The sequence below is a fragment of the Triticum urartu genome, chromosome 1, assembly GCF_003073215.2.
Source record: "Triticum urartu cultivar G1812 chromosome 1, Tu2.1, whole genome shotgun sequence".
Classification (NCBI taxonomy): domain Eukaryota; kingdom Viridiplantae; phylum Streptophyta; class Magnoliopsida; order Poales; family Poaceae; genus Triticum; species Triticum urartu.
The window spans coordinates 542,991,137-543,016,434 of NC_053022.1; the positions used below are offsets into that span (position 1 = coordinate 542,991,137).

Consider the following 25,298-nt stretch of genomic DNA (forward strand, 5'->3'; position numbering starts at 1 on the left):
CAAGAGACCTTGGGGAGACGTCCTATACAAAAATCTCGTACCCAGGTCCAGAGATGAAGCCATTGCTCAAGGCTTCTACCCATGCATGGTCCGTGGACCACAGCCAGCTGAAGCACATCCGTCGTCACTACTCTGGTGTCGTGACGACAATCTGTTCAAGCGCAACTTCTAGTTTGCCCAGAACTCAGCGAAGCAAAACAAGAAGAAGTTGGGGTTAGACTTCAACCCTGGTCCCTCCGCACCAAGGGCAGATGGCACACGCGACGCAGAACCCAATATCATCGGTCCGTATGCAAATCTTGAGGGCCTCATCACCCGCATCTTAGTCCAAGGGACTGCCGTGAATGACCCTCCTGCTGACTCTGAGTCTGATGAAGCGCCTGCTGTACCGAAGCTAAAGCAGTCCAAGAAGCCAAAAGTTTCAAAGTCGGCCCATTCACCAAAAACATCAAGGCGAAGCCATTGGCAATTGCACCTCCTGAAGACAGTGTGCAGTCTGAAAACGTATTTCGCGTCTCCAAGCCTCAGAAGGCCAAGGTGCCTCAGCCACACACCGGCAAAGAGCTCACAGCTGCTGCCATTCTGTGCAGTGAAACCATTGATCTGTCAAGCGATGAAGATCTTGGAGATGACGCTCTTGAGCAGCTCATCAAGAGCAAAGAAGCTGAAATCTTCAACAATCTGCCTCTCTTTGATGTCGCCATCATCCACAACTTCATCGATGAATGGTTTGCCTCACCAAACATAAGTTTCGAAGATCTGCAGCTGCCCATAGGCCTCAGCGTCGCCTTCCAAGGCGCTATTGCTTCAGAACTTGCAATTGCTCAACGCATTGTTGAATTGAAGCAGAAAATTGATTTTGAAAAGGCTCAGTTCAAGAAGCACATGGCCACCCTCAGCGTGCAAGAAGTCAAGAACTTCAAGATCATGTTGCACGAGCTAAAGGAAAACTTTCTGAAGAAGCATGCAGAAGCTCAGGGTTCGCGGGAGCGAATGAAGACTCCGGCTGATCGCTGTGTGCAAGCCTATAACGAGGCTGAGAAGCGCAAGGCACTTGGGCGTCCCGGCATCGACCCCAGGATGGCCGCGAAGAAGAAGAAGAAGCCTGCTATGGCTGAACAAGAAACACCAAGGCAAGAAGCTGTTCCGATTGTCTTCCCAACCGCAACGACTGGCTCGAAGCCAAAGAGCCGGTCAACCGCTTCAGAGCTCAAGAAGACACGGAATGCTGAGGCTGAAGCAAGGAAGAGAAAACACGCTGAAGCCTCTCCTTCTGACCCCACCAAGAAGAAGCGCAAGATCAAGAAAGCTCGGGCTGCTCCCACAGAGCCCTTGATGGTTGAACCCCTCTCTGTCATCTATCCTGACGCATATCGTCAGCTGACAGTTCATGAGCCTGCTCCCACCGAGGCTTCTGAAGCTGAAGATATTCCAGCAGCCGACCCCATCGCTGCTGAAGACATTGGTCACCAGGACAATGTACAAGATGATGCAGCCCTTCCTCAGCTTGAAACAAGCGAACTCATCAGCATTGGTCGTCCTCTGACGCCAATTGCACAAGATGCGTCATGGGAGGATCGCCCACAAGTGGAAGAAGAATCTGAGGTCCAGCCCACTCCAACTCCACAAGCGTCGTCTGCATTTCGCAGGCTTCGCAAAGGTCCAAGGCCTCAAGAATCTGCTGACGACATTCCGGCTGCATCAGCCGAAGACAATGAAGAAGTACCACAAGATCCAACTCCCCCGATCCAATAAGAAGCAGTTCTCCAGGAGAACGTGCCTGAGTCTGTCCCTCCAACTACACAAGTGGAGGCTGAAAATGTTGCGGCTGCCACAACCAACACTGAAGCCAATGTGGAGCCCTCCCCACCAAAAGCTTCAGAAGACAGTGAAGCTACTGATCCAGACACGTCTGTTACTGAGTCTGCTGCAGGTCCTCAATTTGATTACCATGTTGAGCATAGGCCTCAAGTCCAGACGCCAATCCCAAGACTGCCAAGGTTCCTAGGTCCTGCATCAACACCTGGTTCCTTTAACATCAATAGCTTCAAGGCAGATAATACGTTCTTCAACAGCTCCAAGAACCCCTATTCAAGGAAAAGGATTGTATCAGATAGGTTCTGGAGCTATCCTCAGCGCAGCTACTATTCATGCATCCTATACAACCAAGGTCGCATCTTCCCGCACAAGCGCCTTGATGTTGAAGCCATTGCTGGTCTGCCCTGTTTAGAGGAAGCTTTGGATTGCTTTAAGCAAGTGGGTCTGCTGCAGTTTGTGACTGATGAGGAGCACTGGAATGAAGAGCTTCTACTACAATTCTATGCCACCCTCCACATCAAAGGATACAACAGAGATCCGAAGACTTGGGTCCTGGAGTGTATGACTGGCAATGTCCATCACGAAGCCAATGCATTTGATATCATTGAGCTCACCGGCCTGCCCACTCCTGGCGAATTCTACGAGGAAGGCTGTCAACTACATGCTGAAGCTATTGAGAGCATATTCCAGAGGCCTGAACCAAATATGAGTCAGATGCTCTCAATGATGAAGCCATTGCCCCACGATGCACCTTATCCAACAGAGTTCTTCGTTGAAGACCTTGAGTACCTGCCCAGAACCATATATCACATCACCCGGCGGACTCTCTGGCCCATTAAGGGACACTCTCCACATGCCAAGATTGAGGGTGCAATGAAGACTCTGATATTCTATATCCTTCATGGAAAATGGTTCAATGCGCAGGATTTCTTCATACGCCAATTTGCAGCATCAGGCTCAGATTTATTTGGTTTGAAGTTCTATGCTCCTTGGGTAATGAGGCTGATCAAGCTTCACTCTGCGATTTCATATCAGCCCTCAGCCCGCAACCATCAGATTTTCTTGCCAAATGTGGATACCTCTGCTGAAGACATATATCCTGAGCCTGCCAAGCAACCTCTGTGTCTTCAGAATGCAGAACACCAGAGCTTCACTCAGAATGTTGAAGGTGTTGAAGCCATCTCAAGGGTGTATCCGTTGGCTGGCACTACACGTGCACCACACCCTGCATCAACTAAAGCCATTGACAGCACACCTGCTCAAAGACCCAAGAAGCGTGCTCGTACTCTCACTGACCGAGAGCTTCTTGTGGCCCTTCATCAAAAGCAGGATAGGCATCACGACTGGTTGAAGAGACAAATGAAAAGCCTCTTGGTGGATGTCAATCGCATCAGAAATCTTGCCACCAAGAATGCATTCGTTGCACATGAAACTTGTCGCCGCACCTGGAAAGGACTCACAATGCTGTGCTCTGAAGCTGATCTTCATGAGGATGGCTTCAGAGAGCGATTCAAGTTTGACTCCACACCTCCCAGAAGGGCTGTGCTACGCGGAACTCCGTCACTTGAAAACTCAGAGTTCTCTTCATCTGCTGCCACGGTGACTGCACGGATAATCAAGGAAGAAGACGACGCTACATCACCACCACCTCCTTCAGCGCGCGTCGACTCGGCACCAAGCTCTTCAGCACCGCCAAACAACTCCAACGACCCTGCTGCGCATGGGAACGCGTAGAAAAACTCTATGTCTTCAAACCTTTTTGGTCATCACTGACAAAAGGGGGAGAAGCATATGATGTTCATAGTCTTCAAGCGGGTCAATATGGGCGGGTGCCTTATGTTTTGTTATATTTTGCTTCGTGTTTACAACTCTTGATTTTGCTTCATTTGGTTCTCTGAGTTGTAAACACTAAAACTCGATGGTCGTCTGCTACTTGTTTGCCACTTTTTTTTGCGAAGATAAATTCCGCATGTGCGACGATAAATTCCGCACTTAGATCATTCTGCAGACGTCCATTTTTCATTATGCATGTCATTATCTTCATATACTTTTACATGCATAGTGGATTGTCATCATAAGTTGAAGTGGGTCTCCACAAGTACAACCTGCCATGTGCATTTGCATTCAAGAAGCAAATTACTTATATGCACATCTTCAGGGGGAGCCCTTGTAGTTTATGAAGACAATTCCTTTACAATTTCACAAATTATATTCCCCGTTGAAAACTTCAACTAGTTTGTCATCAATCACCAAAAAGGGGGAGATTGTAAGTGCATCTAGTGCCACCCCTAGTTGGTTTTGGAGTATTGACGACAAACCTAGTTGAGGGACTAATGTGTTTGTGAGAATTGCAGGATAACACAGGTAGAAGTCTCTCATTGATTCGGTTTACTACCAGAGATGACCCCCAAAATGTACGAAGACATTGAAGACAATGGTGGTATATGAAGATATTCACATTGAATACTATGACAAGAGAAGACACTACGTGAAGCCAATGGAACTCGAAGACTTAGATCTTTCGTAGTTCTTTTTCATTTGTGTTGAGTCACAGGAACCACCGTACTATTAAGTGGGGTCCAAGAAAACCAGTCAGAATGACTGAAGTGATGCCTAATTCAAAATCCTATGTCTTCGAGCAAAGACTATGAGAGCAAATCTTGTCCAGAGTCGGACAAGTCAGCTTTACTTGTAGCCCAAGTAAAGTTGCCGTGTGAGTTCAAAATCTGACCGTTGGAACACGTGTCAGTTCCTTAATGACCCAGGGTCATTTCGGACAAATCAGGTTGGGTTGCCCAGTGGCTATAAATAGTCCACCCCCTACAACCACAAACGGTTGGCTGCTCAGATTTCAGTGCACGGCTTTTGTCGTTTGAGAGCAACCCACCTCGAAGCCTTTGAGAGAAAATTCCTAGCGAGGAGAAAAGCCCTAACCACCCAGAGCCAGAGTAAATTGGGCATCACTTAAGTCTTCTTGTCTGAGTGATCTGAAGACTTATTACACTTGAGGACTGTGCATCCTTCAGACGGTTAGGCGTCGCGTTCTGAACATCCAAGAGAAATTGTGGATTGCCGGTGAACGAAGTCTGTGAAGGTTTTGAAGTCTACCTTGAAGACTTACCAGAGTGATTGGGCGAGGTCTGTGTGACCTTAGCTCAAGGAGATTACGGTGAGGACTGGGTGTCCTGAGCTGCGTGTTCAGGACTGGGTGTCTTTTGGTTTAAATACCTAGCCGCTCCAAACAGACGCACAGTTGTCACAGCAACTGGAACTGGTCCAACAAATCATTGTCTTCAACGAGTCACTGGTTTCATCTTCACTTCCTTTTACTTACTGTTACTCATTGTGAAGCCATTGCATGCTTGCTCTATCTCTTGTCTTCACAACGTAACTGTATGATTTGATTGGCTTCATAACTTCTTCCTACCTGATCCTTATTACACCGCAGCTACTTGTCATTGTGCTTTCACTCTATTGAACACTTGACCATGGCTTGCCTAGTGTAATCTAACTTCCGCTGCATAGTGATAGGCATATCTCTACTGTTTGTCTTCATAACCTTCACGTTTTGAAGACTTTCATAAAAATCGTCTATTCAACCCTCCCCCCCCCCCCCCTCCCCCTCTAGTCGATATAATGCACTTTCAATCTGAAATCATAGTTCATATGAATTCCTTGCAACGGATACTCGCAATCTTTGGCCAGCTTTCTCCATCAGGTGCTTGGCAACTCTTCTTCAAGTGCTCACAATACCAAACAGATATACGTTGGAGGGAGGATGGCAGATCAGGTAAAAATGATATGTTGGGACAGTAGCCGATATCAAGTCGTATCAGACTGGTCAGGCACTTGAGATTTCCTGGCAAGGACCTCATTTCACATTCATATAATATCAGGTGCTGCACGGATGAGAAATTTGCAGATTCTTCGAATGAAAGGGATGTCTCCTTGCATCCTTGAAGGGAGAGAAATTCTGGAACTGTAAAACCTGTAGCGCCGAGCATGTGGTTGAGTATCACAGGGCTGCTAACAGTAAGTGCTTTCTGCACCCGAAACTGTGACATGCACTTGGCGTTGAGCTTCGGGACATCTTTCAACTCTAAGTCGTGAAGTTGCAGGGAAGGAAGTCCTTCAAGAGAACACAGATCCTGGAGATCTCGTAGTCTTAATGATACAAGGGAGGTCAGATGACCAATCGACAAGGATGCAGAGCTTCTGCAGCCAACCATGCCAAGGTTTGTCAGGTGCGGCAGGCCACTACTGAAGAAATTAGCTGCAAGCACGCACCAGTATATATATAGATTCTTAAGAGATAACGGCAGTTCATCTGTTCCATCTGTCAAGTCTAGAGAAGGGCAGGAAATTAAACAGACTTCCAAAAGAGAGGTAGCTGCTCATAAACCCCCTAATGACCTGAGACACCAGCAAGACTTGATATCCAGCTCTGTTAGGTTTGTCAAATGTTGGAGGACCTCTTGAGACGGAAGTGTAGTCAAAGTCATGATCTCATTTAAGCGCAAAATTTCCAGTGAAGTGAGACCATTAAGGCAAACAGCTAATGCCCCATCTGTAATATTGCATGAAGAAAGTTCAAGCTGGGTTAGTTCTGATGTTGGAACCAGAGGCAGCCCAATGTTCCTTCCATAAATGAGTCTCATCCTCTCTTTGTGGCAACATATCCATGCATTGATGCTATCCTTTATCACAAATTCCTTTCTTTCTATAACACTTCTAATGTTTTCAAGATGTGACATATCCGCATCCATCAATGCCATCAACTGCTCCAAAGATGAAAATTCCAATGATACTATGTCCCGTGTGTCTGATACCTGAAACCCACTCACGATCAAAGAAAGGTTTGATACCAATTGGTCTGTATTCATAATGTCCTCCCACTGATCATGCTGTTCTGGTTCAACGCTGGAAACAAATATAAGCAGTGGACACTTTGCAATTGATAACGTTTTAAGACCTGCTGGAAGACAAGGTAATGTCTTTAGGTTTGGCACATTCTTGAGGCGAAGTGAGCAGCAATTCCTGAAGAGTTCTGCATTGGTTGGTAGGCTTTCTAACGCAGTGCAATTAACAAGCACAAAGTTTTCCAAATTCTCAAAATGTGAATCCTCAAGAAACCAACCTGGATATTTTGCAGATCTGTAACCTTCAATTGCGAGGTCCCTAAGTTGAGGCGGTGGCATCAGGCCTTCCAGAATCTTCAGGTGTAAACTGTCCTCTACATTTATGTCATCCATATAACTCCAGCCAAGCTGCAAGCTTTCCAGATGAGTTTTCTGGTGTAGGTTTGACTCCAAAACTTCATCCATTGTGACATTCTCAAGATGTGTAACATTTAAAGAGCCACCAAGGCCGTTCATCTCCCTCAGCTGCCACAACTCATATCCCTTCTGCTTTTGCACAGAAAAATAACTAAGTTCTTGGAGCAAAGTAAGCTTGCCTATGTTAGGAACTTGAGGCAGAGCATTGTTGTATGGATCTTTTATTCTATTACCATACAAACTGTGCCTTTCAAGATACCACAGCTTACTTAAATTGCAGAGATTTTCAGGCAAATTCTCAACTTTGGGACTGAACTTAAGGAACTGTAAGTGGTAAAGGGTAAATAATGATCTTGGCAATTCAGAAATCCACGTATTGACCATGTTTAAATACCTAAGATGCTTCTGCTCACCTATTGATTCTGGCAACTTGCCACTGTTGAAGACTGACAAATATAGTACACGCAACTTCGAATTCCGCAGTATCTGACTAAAAACATCACTTACATCATCTATAATTGGATCAATGCAGATAATAGTACGTAAATGATGTAGCTTGCAAATGCTTTGCTTATGCTGTATCATACTCTCAACACGAACAGATAAGTGTCGAACAGTGCTTGGTATTTCTGCCATCTTATCATCTTCCAATGTGAAACAATGCTCTATAGAGAGTGACTGTGTCAAGTCATGAATAAGATCATGCATAACATAGGATGTAGTAGAGTTTATCTCGGTAACTGATTGAAAGAATGAAACAGAGACCAACTCACTGAAGTAATCTTTTCCAATATCTTCCACTCTTTTGTTCTCGTTGCACGAATCAATAAATCCCTCTGCAATCCACAGATGAACCAACTCCCTCATGTTATAGCGATAGCCTTTTGGATATAAGCTGCAATATAGAAAGCATCTCTGCAGACGTGGATCTAACTTATCATAACTCCACAACAGAGCTCTCCCGGGATCATTTAAGTTGTCCGTCTTTAGAGCATAATTCCATGAAGTGGTATCCTTTGTCCTGCTCAACTGTAAACCCACTGTTTTTGCTGCTAAAGGAGATCGTCCCAGTCTATTGGCAATCTTCTCTGCAATCTCTTCTAGCTTCTGACGTAGCCTACAATTTCCGATTTCTTCTCCAGAAAAGGCATGATTTTTGAAGAGTGTCAAGAACTCGGCGTCTTCCATCTTTTCCAAAGGAACAATCTTGTTACAGTAAAGAGAAGCTGGAAGTATATTCGATCGAGAAGTCACCAAAACTTTGCTTCCAGTCTGCTCAGAAACTAATGGACGCAGGAGTTGCTCCCATTCCATCTCATTGCCAGATTCTTCAAACCAAACATCATCCAATACAAGCAGGAATTTCTTTGAGTTTTGCAGCAAGCCCCTTAATTTGCACTGGAGAGGATCAAGATTACCAAGACGTGGGCATTCGCCCTCCACCACAGACTCAATAATCTCCCGTGTATGACGTTCGACATCAAGTCTGCGTGAGATGCACACCCACATCCTGACATCAAAATGTTCTTTTACCCTCTCGTCATTGTAAACATATTGTGCCAAGGTGGATTTTCCCATGCCTCCTGCTCCAATAATAGCCAAACCCGAATATGTAGCTGAACTAGACTCAATACCAACCTGCTTGGTAAGAAGGTTTATTATATTGTCGCGATCCTTGTCACGACCTATTACATTCGGAGGTGGAATTGATGTGACCTGAGGAACAACGGCTGCTTGTACAACAGGGCCCTCTGCAGTGTTGCCAGCTGGTAAGCAAACAAGATCACGGAACTCCTTGCCTTTTGCCAGAATGGCCTTCAGTTCCTTCAGTTGGCGAATTAGCTTCCTGTTGTTGGAGGACATATTTGACAACCGGTTGGACACAAAATGCACAGGCTTCATAATAGTGCTGGTGGTACAGGCATGTCGTGGCAAGGGATCCTTCCCGCTCTTCGCTTTGCTCTCAAGGCGGTTATACTCATAATCATCCAGCAAGTCTTCTGCGCTGAAGAAGGCTTGTTTGAGCTCTTGGATCCATTTGTCCAGCTTAGCCCTGTGGTTGTTCTTGTTAGCCGCATCAATCATCAATTCGAACTGTGGCATGATGGTGGTCTCAAGGTCATGGAGCTCACTCGCCATGTCAACCCCGAGGTACGTCGAAGTATCAGTGAGGAGCTTCTTCAGGATCGGCGATGCCACCATTTGTAAGACAGCCATCACCGCCACCGTCATGGAGTTGCAGTCTGTTTGGGATGTTTTTGGGCTGATTTTGACAATGTACGGATCTTAGGTGTAGTGTATAAGACACGAAATGGAGGAAACTTTGGAAGATTTTAACTGCCAAACGATGGGAAACAGGGTAAAAGAACTCCGGAGACAGATTTTCCTTTTTTTTTGTTTGGGGGGGGGGGGGGGGGGGGGGGTAACTTGGATGGTGGGGTGCAGGAGTGATATGACGAAATGAAAAACGCGCAATAGAAGTGGACTGTTTTTTTTTTTGGTATAATGGGGTGATCTGAGGAAATGATATCGAGTAATGGAAGTGCTTCTGGAGGGCCAAACAGGTCGTGAAGGCAGCAGTGGATGAAAAACCTGCAGAAATTGGAACGACGAGATAAATTAGCAGACCGCTGAAAGGAAGAAAAGGAGCACAGCCAAAAATACAGATTTCTTTTCATTCTTCTTTTGTGCCGACAGAAGTATATCTAGAGGAAAATAGAGCAAAACTATCAAGTGAAAACGTCAGAGCTATGATCTAGAAGCTTACACGGATGATGGAGCTTGGAAGCAGACTTGTCAGAGCACAACGTGTCGAGGAAGGCAGATGCAAAGTTGCCGGAGATGCAGGTTCGAGCTAGTGTTTTGCTATTGCAAACGAGACGCAGAAGTCTTCAAAGAGCAGGTCAGCAAGGTAACCCCAGCTCTGATCCTGTATAATTAAGTTGAGCTGAGTTGGAGTCTCTCAAAAACTAAACTGTAACACTCTTGATAACTCATTATAAGATATATTTTTTCCCATCTTTTGTGCGGACAGTAGTATTTCTAGATGCAAAACTAACAAGTGAAAATATCGCCTAGATACTTCTGCAAAGAATCAATAAAAGGCTTCCTTCTCCAAAAAGAAAAAAACATGTGAAAACATCAAAGGGATGGTCTTGAAGCTTACACGGATGATCGACCTCAGAAGCAGAGTTGGATGATCGACCTTTGAAGCAGAGTTATTGGAGTGGCGCAGCGAGGAAGGCGGATGCAAGGTTGCCGGGGATGCTATTGCAAATGAATGAGGGCGGGTGCAAGGTTCGCAGAGATGCTATTGCAAATGTGCCGCAGAAGTCTCCAAAAGCAGCAGGTCAGGAAGATAACCCCAGATCTAATCCGGTATAATTAAGTTTCGCTGAGTTGGACTCTCTGAAAAACTAAACTGTAACCACTCTTCGATAGCTCATTAATCAATAAAACATGTGCAAGTAGGCTAATTAATCTATGAATTATGTGTAAGTAGCCTAGGCTGTACCGCCAAAATATAAACAACTGACAGCCCGTTCATGTTATAGAATTACTCGCCAACAAACATGCTGACATAGATATCTCTCAGCACTCAGTGAATAGAAGAAACAACCCTGTTTGTGTTAGCCGCAGAGGCTTCACCAGTTAGAATCTCTTGCGCTTGCGAAGTACCATGTAGCCTCAGAGAAACTACCCTCTCATTGTGATAGGCCCGCTGTTAGCACGTCAAAATCAAAGAAAGTTCAGTGAAATGGTGGGTTAGGTAAGGTTACCTGCTTCTCCAATTTTATTCTCCAGCACTGGCCTTTCGCACTTTCCGTGTGCCTTCATTTCGGTTCCAAAAGCTACGAGCAAGAATAATATTCCCTCCGTAAACTAATATAAGAGCATTTAGATCACTAAAGTAGTGATCTAAACACTCTTATATTAGTTTACAGAGGGAGTATATGACTCCAATGACAATGAGGGTGCGTCGCCACCTCCTGAGCAAAGAACTTGGAAGGCCACCAGACTCCTGGTCACCTGGATGCTTTGGAAATAGAGGAATGGGAAGATCTTTAATAACACAGGAACAAGATGCAGCTCTGCCCAAGTTCTCAGCAGAATAGTGGACGCGGTGAGATGCTGGAGGGACGCTGGGCTCGCACCAATGAACAAGTTCTTCGAGCCACCCTAGTTACAGAGCAAACTGTAACACGCCATGAGAATCACAACAGAACGAACAGTCACATGGCCAATACAATACAGGGTAATATTACTTTACTGTTTCAAATTAACAACAGTGTACATCCATCCCAGTATTAACAGCAGAAGCAATACATGTTTGGCAATCCACAGTCACCAAACGACCAAACCATTCACCCTCCATTACAAAAAACGACAGCCTAATCTACAAAGGCGGAGCAGATGGTGAAGACAGCAATGATCTTGTGCTAGAACATTCAGTTTGCAATGCTCCAATCCACCAGGAATCAAAATCGATCATGATGAACCACCGAATACCTGCAAGTGCGACGAAAGCAGGTCAAATGACTAGCTAGCTAAGATAAAAAGCACCACCAGATAAACTGCCAGAGGGCTGCACACTACTTACTCCGGCCAGAATATTTTTTGAGAGCTTTGCCTTTTTATTAGGGCCTCTATCCTCAACTGCTCTATTCTGTCGAGGAATTGGACAATCGTTATTCGTCTCACCAACATCATTGGATTCTTTTCCTTCAGTCTTTTGCTTCTGTTTCAAGGATGTCACCAACGTATATAGAGATTTTAGTAATGAAACTTGCAGTGAACGGCAAAATGAGGGAGAAAATATCCGGTGTTCGGGCTAGCTTGTAACTGAAATGTTTTGTCTGGTGATCTCTACTCTTATAAAAACCACAATTGGTGATGATGGTGTGCCTGCCAACTTTGATTCACAATCGTTCGATTCATATCCAACGTCCACGAAGCAACCCATGGCAATTTTACAAAGACACCCACTATTCTGTTACATATTTGCAAATATGCCCTTGTCTCTCTCTTCAAGCCTATCCCCCGGCTCTCCCCCAACCTCATCCAACCAGTAGCACCGGCAGCGTCGGAGCCGATATGGCGTGGTGGCCGCCGGCGGTGCCGTCCGCCTCGGAGCCTCTCATGCCTCCCTCAACTCCACCGGCCACCACAACCCCTCCCCCCCCCCCTTCTCCATCTCCTCCGTTGCCGACCTCTGCAGGCACACCGGCGGCGCCGTCCCTCCGCAGGCGCCTCTCCCGCCTCCTTCTCTTCCAGAGAAGTGCCGCCGCACAGCAGCACCACCACTTCCCCCTCCTCCTTGCCATCGCCTCCGCCCCCTCCTCCGTATCCTCCCACGCCGGCCTCGGCAGGCACGCCGGCGGCGCCGTCCCTTCGCCGGCGCATCTGACTACATTGCCAGCTCAGGGCCCCCACCCAGCATCACCACCACCTCTTCCTCCTCCTCCCCATCCCCTCCGCCTCCTCCCCGATGCTGAACTCCGCAAGTACGCCGGCGGCGCCGTCCGTGCCCCGAGGCTTCTTCTGGCTCCTCCCCCCTGCTGCAGAAGCCCGCTCGCCCACCCCCCGCCCCCTCTCCTCATCGCCGTCTTCTCCGCTCTCCCCCTTCTCTAACTCTGACCTCCACAAATACGTCGCCGGCTACAGGCTGCTGATCCTCGGCGGCGGCGGCACCGCCACCTAATGCTACTTCTCCCCGCCGACGCACTCCACTGCCTGTTCTGGTGCTATGGTCGGCTACCGCCTCTCTTTCCCAGACCTCATCGTTCCCACCCTGCCGCCTCCCAAATTCAAATTTTCGTCACCCAAATGCGCGCGCCTGGTCGAACTGTCTAGAAACCACCCTTTCAGCCCAATATAAATACAAGTGAGCAGGCAGATGAGACTCACACTGCTCGAACTACATCCCAAGAAGCAACACGGTGGTCAAGCTCTCATATCTTCAAATCGACAGATTGTGAGGAGGTCGATTTACTGCCCATCGCCTTCTAATTTGCTTCGCCAAGGACCAAGGTATGTTGTGTTATGCAATACCAAGATTTAGTAATGATTGCAATAGATGAGTATCTGCACATACTACTATTAGATGATGATGCCTCTTTTATTTGTGAAGTTAACATCAAAACAAGAATTTGCAGATCACTGTATGGTTGTATAACATGTTTTTTATTTGTTATTTTAAGTTTTTATGCATACTGATCGTTGGGGCTTTGACCTCCAAGTTGGTCTGTTTCCTATTAAAAGAATTAAAAGATCTGCATCTTAGTTCTAGGTGGATCAGCTTATTTTATATGAGTTGGTCAGAGAGAAACTGATGTTGCTAGGTTTGTTATATTTCCCTTCATATAAAATCACATGACTTAGTCAGTCATATGTATGCATAGAGATACTCACTTCAGCTCCAACTGTCCTTGGGTTTGGTTTTCACCAACTAAATCACTGAAATTTTTGAAAAAAAATGATTATTTACATGGCAGGTCCAGAAGAAATTTGATAAGCCTAGAAGTTCCTGGAGAAACACTTGGATTTGGGTGTGAAGCTGAAAATTAAAAGGTCAGGACCAAATTCATACTTGATCACTGGAATTCATTGGTTTACTGTTGTATTCTATTATGCTTTGGCTTGTACTTTTTGGCTGCCACACCTCTGCATAACATTTGTTTTTATTCATGTTGCTTACCTAATGATTATCAAATTCATCCAGTGTGCAATTTCGTATCTAATGATGATGAACTGCCCTTCGGTTAAGGAATGTTTCTTTTGACTTCTGGCAAAGAATAGTTGTCTTATTAGATTGCATATAGTGTTCCTACTAGCTTTCGATTCAATTTTTTCTAACCTCCACTTCTGTTTTTTGGGGGAAACTAGCAGCTATTACACCCCAAATGTTACAGCTCTCATGCCAACAAAGTGCTAAAGGAAAACAAAAAGGTTGGTTCCTGTACCTTACTGTTTGGCAAAACAATCTGCTTGTATATTTCTTATTTATACCTAACCATTTACCGTCCAACTTGTAATAACACAGTGGTCGACAGCAGTAGCAAGCCCAACAGAACTTGCTCCAATGGCATGCCATGTGCTCGAACAGGTTTATTTATACGTGAACCAACGGATGCGACAAATTTAAGTTACTCATCTTCAGATGATGAAGTGACAAACCAATCAGCGACGGTGATTTTTCCTACTTATACTGGTATGCTCACATCAATCGACGGATTGGAGCGAGGAGAAAGCTCAAAAGGTAAATCTATAGGGCGGAAGTGTTTGCTTATATAATTCCGTTTACCCACTTAATTAATTTCTCGTGTAAATTCTGTAGGGCGAAAGCGTGCACGTGAAGCAATAAGATATGCTAGCCGTACAGCAGAGCAAATCCAAGCAAGGCGAGAACGTGTTAGAGCACGTCGGCAAAATTTGACACCTAAGGAGAAGGAAGAGATTAATGCACGAAGAAGAGAGAAACGACAACGTATGACACTTGAAGAGAGAAATGCAAGCCAGCGAGCACGTAGGCAAAGTTTGACACTAGAGGAGAGGCAAGAAAGAAATGCACGCCAACGAGCGCGTCGGCAAAGCCTGCCACCGGAAGAGCGGCGGGCACTTCTAGCTCAACGTAATGCAAGTTATGCATCTAGACGAGATACCCCATGCATGGATTCCATTGTATCAAATTGCCCTACAGGTTCATTGCTGGGACATGCATCATCAAGCTCTTATGCCTTTAGTTACCCAAGTACACTGACTCAAACTTTTTCTACAATTCAAGGTAATTCTCACATACACATTCCTTTATTTGCCAATTTTGTCAAAGTTGAGCATGCATTTTTACACAGTCATTGAAATAGCAGGTAATCTAGAAAGCATACCTGAAGGAATGGAAGATGATCACATAGTTTTCACTAGCAAAGGTATGATTGTGGTGCTGATGCCTTCCTTTTCTCTACTACTATAACACACACTACTCAAACTATGTAGTAACTTCATTCCTCAAATTACATTTAGGTGACGCTAATACTGTCCAGTGCAAGGAACTCACATCGGTGCAATGTCCAACATCTACATCAGTGGACAGTTCATCATTGGCCCCTGATGACTCCATATGCCCAGGTTCCCCAACGGAAAGCTTTAATGTGGATGATGATTTTTCTCATATGACCGAAGAAGAAGATGATGAGTACTTCGCATTTGCTGGGAGAGGTATTAAAAATTCCATGGATGTCTTATTTCCCTACATATGTATAGCACAGAAAATGCAATACCTATATATAACACAATTCATCTCATGTGTGTACAGGGAACACTGAAGATTGCGATGACATGGTAGATGCTTTTACAACAGACAACATTGTTCCTGACCCATATGACTGTGTTTACCAGAATATACCAAAAAGTACTCACACGCTGGTGCCAAAGCCTGATTGCAAGCATTGCGGCGCAAAGAGGTTCCAGTATGAGACAAATGGATTTTGTTGCCAGTCTGGAAAAATTAAGTTAGCACAGTCAGAACCACCCTTGGAACTTCAGATGTTGTACACAAGTTCAGATAGTGATGCTGTGCATTTTAGGGATAACATTCGCTACTTCAATGGCCACTTTTCATTCACCACTCTTGGAGTCAGTCTTGACAATAGATACACAAACATGAGGTCAGGAGTCTATACATTCCGAGCCCATGGTCAGATTTACCACAACATCTTCTCATTTGGTCCAACACAAGATGGACCTAAGCATCTAGAGTTATACTTCTACGATGATGACCCGAGTCTACAACATAGGTTTCGGCGCTCCCCGAACCTAGACCGAGATGTCATTCGAAGGCTTGTCAACATCCTTAAGGATAATCCTTATTCTGAAACATTCAGGAATCTAGGTGGAGTCGATGACCTTGAGGATTATCGTATTGAACTGAACACCGACATGAGGTTGGACCAACGGAGATATAACTTGCCTATATCATCAGAGGTTGCAGCTATTTGGGTTGAGGGTAATGAACTATGTAAGCATTTTGACCGTAGCATTGTCCTGTTTGGTAATGACAACAAGAGATATAGCATCCAACCATATTATGGATGCTATGATCCATTGTCTTACCCTTTGTTCTTCCCAAGAGGGGAGATTGGTTGGCATCCTGAGATCCCAAAGAACGGTGTCAGCTTGAATGAGATACTTCAATCCCGCCGCAGTGGTCGAAAGAAACCAGGTACATATAATGAAATTAGCATTTATTCATTTTTTTATTATCCCCAGTGTACTTATTTTCTTAATCAGTTCTTTCTGTTACCTCCCATTTCCGTAGGTACATGTACAAGTAGTCGATTATGTGTCTCGGTCAGAGACTACTATTGTTACAAGTTTCAAATACGTCGTGGTGTATTTAACACCATGCTATACGGTAAACGACTGTTCCAACAATATGTGGTCGACATGTACATCAAGGTTGAAACCTCTAGGTTAGACTATATAAGAAATCACCAGAAACAAATACGCTCTGATCTATACCAAGGTGTTGTTGATAGCCTTCAAGCTGGGGAAAACCGTGCGGATGCTGTGGGCAAATGGATTGTACTTCCTACATCATTTATTGGGGGAAGAAGAGATAGGAGACGAAGATACCTTGATGCCATGGCCTTGGTGCAGAAGTATGGGAAACCAGATATCTTTTTAACCATGACTTGCAACCCGAATTGGGATGAGATAATTGGTGCCTTGGAGCCTGGACAAACCCCACAGGATCGCCCTGATCTTGTTGTACGAGTATTTAGAGCAAAGTTGGAAGACCTCAAGATACAACTTTTCAAAAAGCACATGCTCGGCAAGGTAGCAGCATATGCATATGTTGTCGAGTTCCAGAAAAGGGGTCTACCACATGCTCATTTCCTCCTAATCATGGAGGGGAGGTACAAGCTAACATGCCCAGAGCAATATGATTGTATCATATCTGCTGAATTGCCAGACAAATTCAAGTACCCTGAGTTGTACAAGATGGTCGTCAAGCATATGATGCATGGCCCTTGTGGAGTCCTAAACCCCAAAAATGTGTGCATGCAAAATGGCAGTTGCAAGAACTACTATCCACGGCCATTTAATGCGTCAACTCTTCAGGGAAAGGACTCATATCCCATATACAGGAGGAGAGATGATGGACGTCGTGCAAAGGTACGAGGTGAAGAATTAGACAATAGGTGGGTTGTTCCATACAATCCTTACCTACTAAGAAGGTATAATTGCCACATCAATGTCGAGGTTTGCTCAAGCATAAAAGCTGTAAAGTACCTCTTTAAGTACATGTACAAGGGGCATGATCGAGCATCTGTTTCTATCGACGAGGTGGATAATGATGGGAGCATTGATGAAATAAAGCAATACAGAGATTCCAGGTGGGTTACTCCACCAGAAGCATTATGGAGGATCTATGGTTTTGACCTTAGTGAGATATTTCCATCTGTTAAACAACTACAACTCCACCTCCCTAATATGCACATGGTGTCGTTTCCAACGGGCGCAAATCTGAATGATGTCCTCTCTCAAGAAGGAGCTTCCAAGACCATGTTAACCGAGTATTTTGAGGCAAACAAGAAATATGAGTTGGCTCGAGGAATCTTATATAAGGATTTCCCTGCGTCTTTTGTTTGGGTGTCAGGTAGCAAGTATTGGAAAAGGAGGGCTAAACACACGCAGATTGGGAGAATTGTGTCTGCACATCCAGCTGAAGGGGAGAGGTATTATCTTAGAGTGCTTCTAAATCATGTCACGGGTGCTACATCCTTCCAAGACCTAAGGACAGTGAATGGTATTGTTTTCCCAACATTCCGTGAAGCTGCTGAAAATAGGGGCCTTATCGAGTCTGACAATAGTATCGACGAGTGTCTTAATGAGGCTGAGGTTTTTCAGATGCCATCTTCCCTTCGGAGGCTATTTGCTACTATATTGGTCTTTTGTGAGCCCAGCGATGTGCGTGGCCTATGGGACCGGCACTTGGAAGCTATGACAGAAGACTATCGACTAACCCACATGTCCCCCCATGAAGTTCCCCATGAAGTTGAGCAGATGGCTCTGTTAGATATAAAAACCATGCTACAATCGATGGGGAAGGACATATCGTCATTCCCTCTTCCAGAAATTGACGACTCATATGATGCCCCAGATAATGAGGCTAGGGAGATCATAGAGGAGTCCACGATCGAGGTGGACCCAGAACACATTGGCTTGTCATCTTTTCTAAACCCAGAACAGAGATATGCATATGATGAGATACTTGCGACAATTAATAGTGGCCAGGGAGGTGTGTTCTTTGTCGATGGACCAGGAGGCACAGGAAAAACATATCTGTACAAAGCTCTACTTGCAAAAGTATGTGGTGAGGGTCAGATAGCTGTTGCAACAGCGACGTCAGGTGTTGCTGCATCCATCTTGGCTGGAGGGAGGACTGCACACTCGAGGTTTAAAATACCACTAAACATTGAAGACGGTGGGGTTTGTAGTTTCGCCAAGCAAAGTGGGATAACTAAGCTTCTTATGAGGGCGTCCCTCATAATTTGGGATGAGGCCTCCATGACAAAGCGCCAGGCAGTCGAGGCCCTGGACAATAGCATGAGGGACATCATGGGTCAACCTGACCTGCCGTTTGGTGGAAAGACGGTTGTGTTTGGGGGAGACTTTAGACAAGTGCTTCCTGTTGTTCGTAAGGGAACAAGGTCACAGATAACTGATGCGACCCTACGTAAGTCTTATCTTTGGAATAGTATGAGACAACTAAGACTGGTCCGTAATATGAGGGCTCAGGTTGATCCATGGTTTGCTGATTATCTTCTGCGTGTTGGGAATGGCACCAAAGATACGGTGGATGATGGTTACATACGACTTCCAGATGAGATTTGCATACCAAACACCGGTGATGACGCCTCTGATATTGACAAGCTTATTGAAAGTGTGTTCCCGATGCTGCAAGATGAAAACATCTCAGATCCAAACTACATAACATCTCGAGCAATTTTGTCAACTCGGAATGAGTACATTGACAAGATCAACATGAGGATGATTGAGAGATTTCCTGGGGAGGAGATGGTATACCACAGTTTTGATCGGGCTGAGGATGATCCACACAACTACTATCCTGCAGAATTCTTAAATTCATTAACACCTAACGGGCTACCTCCCCACATCCTAAAGTTGAAGATTAATTGCCCTATTATATTGTTACGGAACATTGACCCAGCGAATGGGTTGTGCAATGGGACTAGGTTGGTTGTCCGGGGGTTCATGAGGAATGCAATTGATGCTGAGATTGTGCTGGGCCAGCATGCTGGTAAGAGAGTGTTCCTTCCTCAAATTCCTCTCTGCCCGTCAGACGACGAGATGTTTCCATTTAGGTTCAAGAGGAAGCAATTCCCTGTTAGACTTAGCTTTGCTATGACCATTAACAAGGCACAAGGACAAACTATACCAAATGTTGGTGTATACCTCCCTGAACCTGTATTTTCACATGGCCAACTCTATGTTGCTCTTTCTAGAGCTACGTCTAGAAGTAATCTGAAGATTCTTACTATCCCGGGTAAGGAAGAGGAAGGCTGGTCCAACTCCATTGCAAAATTTACAAAGAACATAGTCTACAAAGAAGTTCTCAATGTGTAGTCCAAGGTATCAATCACTCAAGTACAATTTGGTGTCTGTTAAAATTTCAATATTTATAACCAGGGCCAGTCATCTAAAATTGTTTTCCATCTACAGGTCTGAAGTTTGGGCAGTGGACTTTCAAAATGGCAACTTGGATACTTGCTTTAGTGTTCATGATATTTTTTATTTTGTAAATGTCAGCTTCCTCACGTCAGACATTTACATGTGCACAACAAATGTACCTTCTCGCTATGAGATAAGCACTACAAATTATTTCTTCCTTTACATGTGTGTGTAGTGTAAACATTACAACACCTTGCATCATACAGAACTAACCTAGAGTGATATGCTTGATCTTCTATGCCAGATGGTATTTAAAAAAATGTGTTTCTCACCAAGGAAAGTAGTTATAATAAGCATCAGCATCAGTATGAGAAACAAATTTAAGATGACTGAAATATTATGTTAAAAAAATAGCCAGAAGATCCTGATCTTACTAAACAGAGTTCCTGGCTGGAAGATATTTTTTATGTTTTGCTCAAGTAGCAGGCAGTAGGTAGCTTTGTCTTTTCATCTTGTTACAGTCAAATCTTGCTTTATATAATGTAGAAGAGGATGAAAGTTTGTTTATTTAAGAAATAATCTAATGATTAGAACAATGAATGCCTTCTAGGGGCGTCGCCTCCAGTGGCTTCCTATACATTGAGCATTTCTTTGTAAGATGTAACATAATACAAGGCACCTATCTGATAAATGGGAAAAACGTGTATATACTTTGTTGTGTATTACCAATATATATGTGTCTATGTTTCATACTGTAAAACATGGTCATTGATAATTTTGCTATTAAACAGTGCTTGCTGGAGACTAAAATAGACGAGAGCCGCATTGGTAGAGGTCAGTGGACTGGAGGTGTGCGGTGCACTGAGAAGGCGAAGCAGAGGCTGAAAGTTAGACTAATTTTCTGTGCTTCACGAGCTGCTTTGTAGCAAAGTTAAATACTCTGTTTTTTTACAGTGAGGGGAGATACTTGTTGCACATATAAGCTATGTAGCGCTTATGTTTTTTAGATGGAAGATACTCTACTTTGTGGCAGGGAGAGATAGTGCTACTTCTGTCATATTCTTGTACATACATCTCTAAGCTTAATAACAATTGATTATGCTCTTTGTTGATTTTCCATGATGCAACTTTTTGATGATGCGGTTCTTGTGTCGAGGCCTGTATGATTCATGAGATGATTGGTTTCAAGAATGAAGAAATAGTGGCAAATAAACAAAATAAGACATTATGGCACATTGTATTTGGAAAATTGTCATGATGTGTGTCCTTGTAGTTGTAATGTTTTAGCCGAAGTTTGTTTATTCATGCTTTATTTGTATCTTGCATACATGACTGAGAACACATATGTTTACAATCTTTTTCATTCATCATCTAGAAATGCAGGCCTCTTTTTATTTATTTCAAGTTTACTTCGTAAGTAAATATTTGTATGCTAAAACTGTAATCAAAATGTTTTCGCTAACAAACATAAGCGAAATATTCAAATCCATTTGAGCTTTATCTCTCTTGGAATGGTGTCACCTCTAAAACGTTTTCCCGTGGCAACGCACGGGTCGGTGCCAGTCGCACTTCCATTGCACTGAGTTGTGGGGACAAATATCAATATGTCGCATCATGTTATTCCATTATTGATATTAAGGCCAGGTTTAAATGAGGTGCTTGATTTGTTACCATTTCTAGCTGGAAATGGTGTATGGGATGGAGGTGGCGTCCAAGTGAAGCAAAGAGGACTTGAAATCAGACCAATTTGGATTCGGAGATAAAGCTGGTCAGTCGTGAAGTTGACCGATTTGGATTCAGTGTCGCCGTTGTTGCCACATGTGTGTGAACAGATTTTCTATCTGCCGCATGGTCTCTATCAACTTGATATAGGATAGAGCGAGCAATGATAAAACTCAATGTGGAGTACAACAAGTCTTTCAGTGAGGCGGAGATGGAGAAGAAACTGTTTGGCTTGGACGCATGGGTTTGTGGATTGCAAACCATATTTTTGATTGTGCTTGATATTTATGTATCTATCAACAACACATCATTACTTTGATCAATGACTGTATATTTTTTTATTTTGTCAGCAGCAGCGTATGGGATCGTAACTATAACTTAAGTTAACCTTTTTTTTATCCCGTAGCGTAGCACGGGCATCTTACTAGTCATAAATAAAGATGGCACAGGACAGAAAGAAAATCCCCAGCGTGAATTATGCTAGCAGAGGTATGTTAAACAATACAGCATACCTTTTCTATGCGCTCACGAATAAATTTCTGTGTACGAGACTTTTCAGCATTAGAGAGATAATGATCACGTTGTTTCTTCGCAGCTGTTATCTCCAATGTTAATTTCTGTTCCCTGATATGAGTCTTCTCAGCTGCATTAAACTACAAGGATTAGACTACGTACAAATCAGTTCACATTACTGACAAGTTTATAGCTACTTTACAGTTTTGTACTTTAGGCATACCTATTTCACCAACCAGATCATCCCATTTGAACTTCCTGAGATACTTTATGTTCCAGATGTCATAATAAAATGATGACCTCTTCTTCCCACCTAATAAAATACATACAAGAATAATTGAGCTCTCTAGCACACATTGTATAGCTCTTCAAACATGACAGAGCCGACAAAAGCAATCCTTTTGAGGCCAAAAATTTGAGGGGTTTGAGGGTTGAGCAGTAAAAAGGAAGAACATATCATCCATGTTCAGTATATCTAATGTAAATCAACGGTAACATAGAAAGAATAAAACACATGAAACATAGAGCCGAGAACAAACCTATTTGTTCACCATTAAGCAGATTAGCCACCCTCTTGGCGACACTTTTCTTTGCAAACTCAACCCACCTAGAAAGATTTTAGGAACATTATTAAGGCCATACAAGTAACAAATACAACAATAAAAATATGTCAAAATTGTGAAATACTACGCATCATCTACCACATCTTTACATGACTACTCCAGAAATGCAATAAGTAGACAATGGTAAGTATTGCTCCATGTTTGACTTTCAGCATAAAACCGAAAAATGGGATCTAGCAAGTCTCTACAAAGCAGCTCATCTGTGTATTTTGACAACATACCCTTCGGAGTAAGCCTTCGCTTTTACGTTACTATGCTTGCGATGACCTTGACCTGGAGGAAAGAGATGACATTAGTAGATGACAGTTAAGAAGTTGGGTTCTTTTCATTTACAAATATGGTGAGCATTATAAAGAGCAGTAGAGCACTTCACATTCTAAGACGTATAACCACGAGGGACAGGAAAAACAACTCGCTGTCGCTGCACAGTATACTGCCGCAGCAACATGTGCAATCAGCATGCAAAACATGATTATCATTCGATGACATGTTTTCTACTTGAATTTTCCCCTTCCCCTAGAAGAAATGAAGAATGTTTTCACAAATACAAGCAAGACAAACAAACCTAGAACTCCATGAACAGCCTTCTGCTACCGAAATACAGGCTTGTTACACGCGTTGAGGCATGTTATATGCAGCAGAAACTCTGCGCGGGATTACACGCATCTCCCTCGATCATCCACAAGGGAGACTTGAAGATCAGATAAATATGGTTTGTTCTCTTTGTTTTTTATAGGCTGGCTAACATCGCTGCATTGCCCTTTGCGTATTCGCATGAATAAAAAAGTAGGGCTTTCAGCTTATTTGTGTTCCTCAAATGAACGCTGCTTAGCTTTGGCACCGTATCATCACAAATTGGACATAAAAAACGCAGCCACCAATTCAGTCAGTTCATGACGGGGGATTACCTTCGGGTACGAGGTAGATCCTCTGCACCTCGCCGTACTTGGAGAAGATTTGTCGGACGTGCGACGGGTTCATGTGGGGAGGGACGCGGCTGAGGTAGCACACCCCACGCTTGCTGAAGCCACCCAGACTCTTGTTCAGAGGCCGCTTCCTCTTCTCTCCGGCGCCTCCACCCTCCTCGCCTTCGATCCCGGTGCCTCCTTCCTCCTCTCCGACCAGGTCTTCCTCTTCATCAGTGTGGTACTCGTTCTCGGTGGTCTCTGCCATGGGTAGCGGTCGGCGGGTTAACGGAGACTGCGCAGATCAAAAATCGAGGCCGGCCACACCTCAGTCCATAAATACAGACGCCAAACCGTAACATTTAATAAACTTGTAGCGAAAGGTATGATGAACTTCTGACTGAACTGGCAACACACAAGGAATTCTATCTTGCGTCATTCAGAAATTGCATCTGGCCACGCTGCTGAACCTAACAAAATCCAAGTGGTGCAGTAGGGGCCGGAGTAGTGCAGTAGGGGGAGGAGGCTGCTCACCTTGAGCTGGGGGGAGGCTCTGGCGTGGATATTGCTGGAGGGTGGACGGAGCAGGTCGTCCGGCTGCCGGCGGCGACCAACGGCAGTGGCCGCAAATGCGGGATTTGACTGCACGGCGACTGCGGGCGGTGGTGGACGGAGACCTGCGGCGTGAGGCCGAGATGCGACGGGGCGGCAGCGGCGGCGTGACGGCGCGACGGCGGGCAGGCGGCGGCGCGTCGGCGGGCTGGCGGCGCCGCAGCTAGGGTTGAGCGAGCTCTGTTCGGGCCAGGCTAAACGGTTAGGCCTGTTTGGTTTCATAGGATAAGATTATTATAGGAATAGGAATCTTGTACGAAATGAGATGATATGTATCTCAAATCCTATGAGGAGGAATAGGAAACAAGATGTCATTTGATTAACACCAAAGGAATTTTTCCATTGAGTCTAAACTTTTTATTTTCCTATAAAATGCGGAGGATAGAAACTAATCCTATGTAGAAATAGAAATCTATTTTTATAAACCAAAGGGGTCTAAAAAAATCCTATAAAAATCCTATCCTCTAGAGAATTTCTATGAAATTCCTAAGGCCTTAGAGGTTGCACTTCGGGAGGGCAATCGAGTCCTGCTTCTTGTTTCTTCGAAGCTGGGCCGGGGCTGCTCAAAAAAATTGCACGGCAGGCTGCTCAACCTCTGATTGGATGGGCATCCTGGCCGCTCGATCGGATCTATCACCCACGGACGGTGGGGATTCGATCTCGTCAGCGGATAGAGCCCTCTTCTGCTTGCACGGGCGTGATGCAGCAATACTTGAGAAACTGAAATGCTCTCTCTCTCTCTCTCTCTGCATGTTTCTGTGCTATTTTTTGGCACCACCATTGCCTAAGATTTTGTGTGATATTTATTTTCTTTCTAATTGCAGGATGAACATGCTCTTACTTTACTCGCATCTTGTTTACCGAGTTTCATGTTTATAATCTGTGAATGAGTTTCTCATCTCAACTCTTTACTCCACATTGAACTAGAAATGGCTCGACTTCTGAATTGCATTAGGTTTATCGTCAATGTGACCTTACGAATGGATTGTGTGTTGGCTAGGGCGTCGCGATCGGCCAAGAGCCGTCGCGGCATGGTTCAGGAGGCTCGGGGTGGTTCATCAAGTGGAGCAGGTCCTGGAGGAAGTGGAGTAAGAGTAGCAAGAGCGAAGACGGTGTCAAGAAGGAAGGAATGGAGA

At 44.4% G+C, this 25,298-nt stretch overlaps 2 protein-coding genes and 1 long non-coding RNA gene across 5 annotated transcripts; 1 reads left to right on the forward strand and 2 right to left on the reverse strand.

Annotated features, from left to right (window-relative positions):
• Positions 1-5,448: 5,448 nt before the first annotated feature.
• Positions 5,449-11,217, reverse strand: LOC125528216 (disease resistance protein RGA2-like). The gene is made up of 3 exons (XM_048692719.1): positions 10,261-11,217; positions 9,862-10,023; positions 5,449-9,686 (listed from the first exon to the last, which is right to left on the reverse strand). Exon 3 carries the CDS (start codon positions 9,324-9,326, stop codon positions 6,213-6,215), a length of 3,114 nt encoding a protein of 1,037 aa, XP_048548676.1. The 5' UTR covers positions 9,327-9,686; positions 9,862-10,023; positions 10,261-11,217; the 3' UTR covers positions 5,449-6,212.
• Positions 11,218-11,331: 114 nt separating this feature from the next.
• On the reverse strand, positions 11,332-24,379 carry LOC125528237 (pre-rRNA-processing protein ESF2-like). 3 transcript variants are annotated; one of them, XM_048692736.1, is made up of 8 exons: positions 24,085-24,377; positions 23,554-23,845; positions 22,867-22,918; positions 22,562-22,629; positions 22,246-22,335; positions 22,022-22,152; positions 11,695-11,832; positions 11,332-11,603 (listed from the first exon to the last, which is right to left on the reverse strand). In XM_048692736.1, exons 2-8 carry the CDS (start codon positions 23,816-23,818, stop codon positions 11,583-11,585), a joined length of 765 nt encoding a protein of 254 aa, XP_048548693.1. In that variant the 5' UTR covers positions 23,819-23,845; positions 24,085-24,377; the 3' UTR covers positions 11,332-11,582. The 3 variants fall into 3 exon arrangements, with proteins under 3 accessions (XP_048548693.1, XP_048548707.1, XP_048548700.1); XM_048692743.1 differs by lacking the exon at positions 11,332-11,603 and adding an exon at positions 15,510-15,588 and having other exon boundaries at positions 11,697-11,832; positions 24,085-24,379; XM_048692750.1 differs by lacking the exon at positions 11,695-11,832 and having other exon boundaries at positions 24,085-24,378.
• LOC125528262 lies at positions 11,839-15,563 on the forward strand. The gene is made up of 7 exons (XR_007292358.1): positions 11,839-13,124; positions 13,589-13,664; positions 13,983-14,042; positions 14,137-14,877; positions 14,960-15,019; positions 15,114-15,308; positions 15,406-15,563. It is a non-coding gene; the product is annotated as an uncharacterized LOC125528262 (long non-coding RNA).
• Positions 24,380-25,298: the final 919 nt, after the last annotated feature.

Coding starts and splice junctions, on each gene's coding strand:
- LOC125528237 (XM_048692736.1), bottom strand. CDS start 23,818: ATGGCAGAGACCACCGAGAACGAGTACCACACTGATGAAGAGGAAGAC. Junction 22,630..22,866: donor GCGAAGGCTTACTCCGAAGG/GTATGTTGTCAA, acceptor AAATCTTTCTAG/GTGGGTTGAGTTTGCAAAGA. Junction 22,153..22,245: donor TGATCTGGTTGGTGAAATAG/GTATGCCTAAAG, acceptor AGTTTAATGCAG/CTGAGAAGACTCATATCAGG.
- LOC125528216 (XM_048692719.1), bottom strand. CDS start 9,326: ATGACGGTGGCGGTGATGGCTGTCTTACAAATGGTGGCATCGCCGATC.